The sequence below is a fragment of the Etheostoma cragini genome, chromosome 4 (genome assembly GCF_013103735.1).
Source record: "Etheostoma cragini isolate CJK2018 chromosome 4, CSU_Ecrag_1.0, whole genome shotgun sequence".
Taxonomy (NCBI): Eukaryota; Metazoa; Chordata; class Actinopteri; order Perciformes; family Percidae; genus Etheostoma; species Etheostoma cragini.
The window spans coordinates 28,965,223-28,973,369 of NC_048410.1; the positions used below are offsets into that span (position 1 = coordinate 28,965,223).

At 41.7% G+C, this 8,147-nt stretch overlaps 1 protein-coding gene across 1 annotated transcript in view; it reads left to right on the forward strand.

Moving 5' to 3' along the window:
• Positions 1–2,596, forward strand: part of LOC117943930 (U6 snRNA-associated Sm-like protein LSm3) — a 3,430-nt gene extending 834 nt beyond the window's left edge. Inside the window, exons 2-4 of the mRNA XM_034870371.1 lie at positions 741–851; positions 1,028–1,123; positions 1,825–2,596. Of these exons, the coding sequence (XP_034726262.1) occupies positions 741–851; positions 1,028–1,123; positions 1,825–1,905 (288 nt within the window). The 3' untranslated portion in view covers positions 1,906–2,596. The remainder of the gene's footprint in view (positions 1–740; positions 852–1,027; positions 1,124–1,824) is intronic.
• Positions 2,597–8,147: the final 5,551 nt, after the last annotated feature.

Genomic DNA, 8,147 nt, shown 5'->3' on the forward strand with positions numbered 1-8,147 from the left:
GGGGGGGGGGGGGACACATTTTTTGCCTGAGTGCATGCATTGTCTTAGTTTGGGGCAGCGACGCCTCTAGTTAGCTTAGCATAGTGAATGGAATCCTATGTTGACTGTTAGCATTTTGTGAGGAAAAAGTGAGCCCAAAAAAAAATAAAAACTTACTTCTTGTGGCCTGTGTATTCAAAACGAGTACAAATAGCAATAGATATGCCAGTGACGTTGTGGGGGTGGAGCTGGACTCCCTGTCGGTGATGTCGGAGAGGACAATGCTGTCTAAACTTGACGTGATCCTGGACATGTCTCGCACCCACTGCATGGCTTGCTGCTCAATCACAGCAGCACTTTCAGTGAAAGACTCATTCTCCCAAAATGCACAGTAGAGCGCCACAGGAAGTCATTCCTGCCTGTGGCCATCAAACTTTATAACTCCTCCCTCTAAGTGTCTGACACACACACACACACACACACACACACACACACACACACACACACACTTAGAGAGATTAAAACTGGACAATATTATCTTTTTGTGCAATAACACTGGCCTGAAATGTGTGCAATACTCAACCGCTATAGGTATTATTACTTCTCACCATTGCATCTTCTTAATTACGATAATCATGCAAATACTGGATCACATCATTCCTTTAACTATGTTAACACTGTACATACAACACTCCCTGTATTCATTTTGAGATCTGTATCTGTCAGAGGTCTAACTAATGTCCTCTGTGTTTGTTCTGCAGCAACCGAGTACCAACACGGTTGAGGAGCCACTCGATTTGATCCGACTCAGTCTAGATGAGAGGATCTACGTCAAGATGAGGAATGACCGGGAGCTCCGTGGCCGACTGCATGTAAGACTCACACCCAGCATCCGCTTCCACTGTAAAAAAACACCTGGACGGTGTGTTCAGTTGTAGTTCTAGTGGGTTTCTACATTCTAGAGGAGCAGACCAGACCTTTTTTTTTTGTTCTTGTAAGCTTTTGTTTACACTTCTCCCAGTTAATAATGGTGGTTGGTTTGTCCCAGGCCTACGATCAGCACCTGAACATGATCCTGGGTGACGTGGAGGAGACGGTGACGACGGTGGAGATCGATGAGGAGACTTACGAGGAACTATACAAGGTACACCATTTCTCTATTTCTTCTTACTGAGCAACTCCTCTTGACTCCTAATCTAGTCCTGGCAGTAGAATAATGCTGCTCTATAATATTCTACATTAGCAACAGCATTCTACTTCCAAAGAAGCATTTACAACGCATACTGTATGAGAATATACGTTCATCATACAAAATGGTATATATATGTAGTCCTCCTGTTTAAATGGTAGACCCTTGACATGTGTAGCAAGAGGATTTGGGTTTTCCAAGATCTTAAAGCACCAAAATGTCTGAAATCTGAATGAATGTTTGACATTTCAATTTTTATTGTGGCAGTGCTCTTTGATCAGGACAAACTATTACTTATCAGTACATATTTACACTGATGCGGGTATATTTGCAATAAGCTAATATTGGCTGATAAATATAGGGTTGCCTAGTTAGAGGACAGAGGTCCATAATACTGTGAGAGAAGATTTAAAAAATAAATTCTGAAAATAATAACTACAATGCTACAAATTACTCATTAAATACAAAGCATATTTGCATTCATCCTCAATGTAACTAAGTTTGCTTGTTGTCAGGCTTGAATCCAAAGTCTTGAAAACACACACACACACACACACACACACACACACACACCGCGTTACACATGTGGAAATAATACATATCTTAGAGAATGTGGCTCATCATTGTTGAGTAATAGCATGTTTTTGTCTTTTTAGTCAACCAAGAGGAACATCCCCATGCTGTTTGTCAGAGGAGATGGCGTGGTCCTCGTAGCTCCGCCCCTCCGGGTGGGCTAACCCTGACCACGTCCTGGTGTCGAGGAGCGTTGTGACAGCTGGGACTTCCTTTTGTCTGGCTGCAAGGATTTAAACCATGTTTTGACTCAAGACCAGAAAGAGTACTATGTTGTGGACAAAGAGGGCCTATTTTTTTTTTATTTAGGCAAATTATTACCAAATAGATTTTGCCGATATGGGGGATTTCAGGCGACCGAGATATTTCATTTGGTTTCCGTCAGTAGAGCAACTAATACATCCCTGCTGGTTAATTTGTAAACCAGAAACATGTAATATTATTTTGAATCACTGGAATTACCCATGTCCCCAGTCTTTACGAGTAGAAGGCCCAGCTTCAAATGTCTCATCATGGTTTTAAGAAGCTGAACTGCTTCAGACGTGTGTGTCAACTGGTTTTGGCTTGATTTGTTGAGTAAAATGTATTACCAGACAACAGACTGAGCACAGGGTTTTTAAGTGGTTTTTGATTTTTAAATTTCTCAAGTGAAATTTATGTTGGTTCTAGGCAAAGGTCTTGCACTTACTCCAAACCCACAATCTGTGAATATTTGGGAAGTTTGTTTCTTTGGGACGGTTTTAGTTCGTTTTTTTATACATATTATTTTTGTAATGTTTGTGGGATGTGGGAGTACATCATGCTCAGATGTGTAAAGATTTGGTTTTGGTAACTTGAATAAAAAGGTAACTTGAATGTTTTTGGATTCTTCAATTCTTGTGTAAAACACCAATTAAACCTCGGTGAGGTTCGTTATCCATCACTAAGGGAAAAGAAAAAGAACTGCGATGACGAGTCAGTCGACAGTAAATCAAGAGCCATCTACCATTTTCTTCAAATCAAAAATGCCAAATGTCTGGTTCCAGCTTCTTACATGGGATTATTTGATGGTAATCTTTGTCTTCTGATAGTAAAATATATGTATGTTTCAAACTATCGTTCCTGCAGCCTGTGACCAACCTCAGAGTACGGTACACCTTCTCCAGCCCATGCATGCGCTGGGCTGAGAAGTGCGTGTACAACACTCCTCGTAGTCGAGCAAGTGAAGGAACCTGGCCTCAACCACCTGTTCTCCGACAAAATACAAAAAGCACATGTTTTCAAATTTTTGTTCTGTAGTACAATATGAACTACCGTGTCCTGTAGAAGAGCCCTGTGTCAAAATGTGGTTCTAATGTAGACCTATGGTGCTCACAAAGTACACACTGTAAACAATGTGTTTAATCACAATGACACACAACCTGGGACCCCCAACAGCCTAATCAAGCTAGGCTGTTGGGCATTTTCATCTGTAACAATGCCCCTTATTGTAAACTGTTCTATGTATAATCATCTGTAATGTAACTATAGCTAAAATGTAGTGAAGCACAATCCTAAATCCTAAAGTTCTCAAGTACAAGTACCTCAAAACAATACTTGAAGTACATGAGTAAATGGGCTAATTGGTTGTAGTTTGGCATTTTAGCCACTAGATGGCAGTATATATTTATAGAGAGAGAGAGTGAGAGAGGGTGTCTAAAGCATTCATAGTGTGGTGCTGTTAAACAGGTGAAGGTAACAACGAGGGTGACTTATCAGGATTGTATCTGAACAAGCTGCTGGCTTCTAATCTGACATTTTACAGTCATAAGCACAATATTCTACAAAAAGTTTAGTTTGTACTGTTATTAACACATTAGTTCATCATGTGTGGCATATACTATTGAGACCAAACATACACACCTATTTGCTAAAACGGCACACAGTCTGTCCCACAGGCCGTCTGACTTAGGTCACACTTGGTCATAAAATATGTTTGTTTTCAAAATGTTGTCCAATTAAAAATCACTGTCAACTGTGGACAGGTGGCACCTTTACGTACTTCATCGGTGACTGTCCTGTAAACTGTCCTGTGACTCCATGACTGTCCTGTTCACTGTCCTGTGACTCCATGAATGTCCTGTACACTGTCCTGGGACTCCATGAATGTCCATGACTGTCCTGTACACTGTCCTGTGACTCCATGACTGTCCTGTACACTGTCCTGTGACTCCATGACTGTCCTGTACACTGTCCTGGGACTCCATGAATGTCCTGTACACTGTCCTGTGACTCCATGAATGCCCATGACTGTCCTGTACACTGTCCTGTGACTCCATGACTGTCCTGCACACCGTCCTGTGACTCCATGACTGTCCTGGACACTGTCCTTTGACTCTATGACTGTCCTATACACTGTCCTGTGACTCCATGAATGTCCTGTACACTGTCCTGGGACTCCATGAATGTCCTGTACACTGTCCTGGGACTCCATGAATGCCCATGACTGTCCTGTACACTGTCCTGGGACTCCATGACTGTCCTGTACACTGTCCTGTGACTCCATGACTTTCCTGTACACTGTCCTGTGACTCCATGACTGTCCTGTACACTGTCCTGTGACTCCATGACTTTCCTGTACACTGTCCTGTGACTCCATGAATGTCCTGTACACTGTCCTGGGACTCCATGACTGTCCTGTACACTGTCCTGTACACCAGTTTTTGATGATATCCAGCAGCAGTTTGAAGTGCTGACGGACGCGACCGTCCTCAAATATCACGTCATCCGATTCCTAAAAGCTCTCAACAAAGAAATGCGTAACGAGTTAACGCTTCACGTGCCTCCACACTAGTGTCAGAGATATTTCTTGCGTTTTAATCACTGGAGGTCTGATGTGATGAGACATTCGCACTCAGTCCACCAGAGTCTCTGATGTGGCTGAGTTATTTCAGTCGGCCATATCACTTTTCCTCTCGCAGCCCCCAACCCTGATGCACATTTGTCTGGTTCTTTATCGGTCAGAGAGACCAGCTTGTGACTGGATGGTTGTTGGTTGGACTCCCTGACAGGTTACATGTACACTCTATTCGCGATTTTGGTTTATCCGTCAAAGTCACTATTGGGCCAAAGGGCAGTGATTGTTTTATAGGTTTTAATGGTCACAGAAAACTCTATATTGAATGCATATTGACGTTTTAATTATTGAAAGTAAAAGAGGTAGGGATCATTCAGGGGTGTGTGTGAGATGTGGTGAACATTTGTTGAGAAAGGTAACGGTTTTGAGTGCAGATTTTTTCTGCACCTGCTGCTGTGTCATGCCACACTTTACAACATGCATTTTTTCAGGCAATAGAAACAACAGGGATTTGATATAGAAATCAGAAAATTCATTTTCACAGTTTTGCATTATTGCAGTGAAGAATAAGCAAAGAATGTGATAACAAGTTGACTTAAAATAAAGGTGCACAGGCACCTGGGTAGCTCCTTGGTAGAGCGGGTGTCCATATAAAGAAGTTTACTCCCTGATGTAGTGACCGTGGGTTTGACTCCATCCTGTTGCACGCGTGTCTCTCTCCCCCCTTTCAAGTGTCAGTGGGGGCCTAGGGGTTAAGGAGGCTTTCTCTGTGCTGGAGACGAGGGTTAAACTTCCCCAGCAGGGTTGAAGTGTTTTCTGTAACCCTGGCTGTGCTGTCAGTGCATAGCTATGGCTGCCGAGTTGATAAGAAGACCTAAAAATAGACTCACAATTTAAATTTGTCAAGTGGTGAAGCATTGTGGACAGGAATAAACGCAGACGGAAGGACACGTAGCACACGTAGACACGCTCTATACATAGAATGGACACACATGTCAAAGGTGGAACATCTGGCGTGTGTTTTGGAAACCCCTGTGTGCCATTTGTTTTATTTTTGCCTGTGTATTGCGGTGTAGTGATTTCGCATGTGCTTTACTTAAGGTTTCTTGTGCCCTGTGTGTTTTTAGTCACTATTGCATGTGTGTTTTTCATCATTGACTGCTACTCTATTGTTATTGGGGGGGTTAATATTTACACACCACTGCCCGGATTAATGGACTGATTCGGGACGCAAAATTACAGACCCCACCATGGCCACGAAAAGTCCACGAAGCAGCTTGATTGGTTGGGGCTGGCAGTGCCCTGGATGGGCCCTGCGAGGGGCACGGGCACAAGGGGGACCCCCGGTGTGAATAAAACACTTAAAACCTCCTTAAAAAACCTGGTTAGGGTCTAAAAAGCTGTTTAAAAGAAGTCCAAATGCTCAGAGCAGGGCCAAAGGACCACAGGACGGGACGGACAGCGGGAACATAAACCTTTAAATAAAAGGTCTCCAATAAAACATGATTATAATAAATAAAATTACAATAATTAAAAAATATATGTATATATACTGTACATAGAGGAAAGAAAAGGGGGTGGGGAGTCATTAAGATAAATAAAATAAATAAAATATACAGAAAGAGAGTAAGAGTTGTGTTGATAAATAAAATGCCCGGTGTCCAGTCTAAAAGAAATTCTATTAAAATATATTAAAGTATATTAAAATCATTTTTCGACACAAATTACTTTAGAAACCACATTTAAAAGTAGGAAAATACAGTTTGAATTGCTTGCCCCTAAGGATAAAAAGTACACATACGATTAAAATGAGTAAATAAGTGCTTTTGTAAAAAAGTGCTATAAAGATAAAAAAGTGCCACGCGATAATAAATAAATAAACAAATAATATTAATTAGGGTTAGGGGATTGGTCAAGGGGAGAGGACCGGTACATGTAAACATGGACGCCTGGCCAATAGTAGTGTGGGAATGCTTTTGAAGGGCGGGTCTTAGCGTGGCCATGGTGGGATTTGCAATATTGCATTCGGGACCGGTGTGGGTCTAAGATACAGGCGAGGAGCAAAAAGGGGAGAAGCCCCGCCACAACCAGCAGCAGAGGGATGCGTACTTCTTTATTGGGACTATTAGTGCCACTGTGCACCCCCCTCGCCCCCCAACCGGCCGGTCAGACTCCACCTACCAAGAGCCTGGGTCTGTCACAGGTTTCTCCCCTAAAGAGAGTTTTGACTCGTTGTCCTATATCAATGTTCTTTTTAATTTCCCAAAATAACATGATTGATTCCCCACAACGCTCTTTGCCAAGTCCAAATCTCTACTTTCATTCATTTTGGGGCGTCTTATTCAATTTTATAGCATTTGAAAAAAGTGTTTTTGAAATAGTATTGAGTAAAAGTTGACATATTCCAGTCTGTGATTATCATCAACATCCATTCCTTTAATTTCAGTCTAAATAATTCCTAATTTCTGCTTTTCTAACTCAAACATTAGGTCTAATTTCCTAAAAATGAGGTTTATTGACCATAAATTCTAAAAATAACAATAAACTAAAGTTAATAAGTTAGTGATACATAGTGTTAATGTCAATAAAAGTGACCAAAACGTGATGATGTAAAATGACGGTTCAAAATTAGGCTGAAACCTGCCCTTTTTATTCTTCATTCTTTTTAAATCTGGTGAACTGTTTTACCTTTTTTTTTCATAATTTATTGTTCATAAATTCTACAACTTTTAGAACTTGTTGTGGGCCTTGTTTGCTCTCAGTGGAAGATTATTGCTGGTTTCATTTAGAACCCAAGCTCACATTCCCAGGTGACACCCACACACACGTATACACACACACAAATACACACACACACACACACGCACACACCAAATCTGCAAGTGAGACAGGCATTTGACCCACAAAGAGAGAAAGATAACCAAATCAAAGCCCATGATACCTTGGAGCAAGTTGTCCTTGAATTAATCAAATAAACATACGCACACAGAAACACACATACACACACACACACACACACACACACACACACACACACACACTGCTCCTGCTCTCATGGAGGCATCTGAATTACCACTAGTCCCCCACTTTCCTCTGCCTATTAAACCCACAATAAACATGTTGTGTGGGTCGTTTCTACTAATTAACACAGAGTGTCCCATAGGTGTCTTTGAATGCAACATCTCCTCTTCTTTGGTAAGAGCCGGGACAATTGAAACGCGGGACGGATGAAACGTTCCAGTTTTCTCAGAGTGCGATGATGATAGACAGACTTCCTTAGGTCAACACATAGAGCATGTTACCCTCCCCCTGTCAGCCAAATACCTCCCTGTTATTTCCTTTTATCGCGGAGTTACAGCCGATAAATGAGTTTGATGGTCAAAAGTAAACTTCATTAGCGGTCTCATTTTTTCAATTATTAACGAGGGTTTTTAATTAAAAGGTTTGACTACATGCTTATTCGGTAGACCAGTTAGTGTTCTCCACAATCCCAGACTATCATATTGCATGCTTGTTCACATGAGAAGCAAAACAGGCTGTGAGGGCATATGTCTACGTCGGGACGGATGATACAGCTGTTTCAACCGTCCC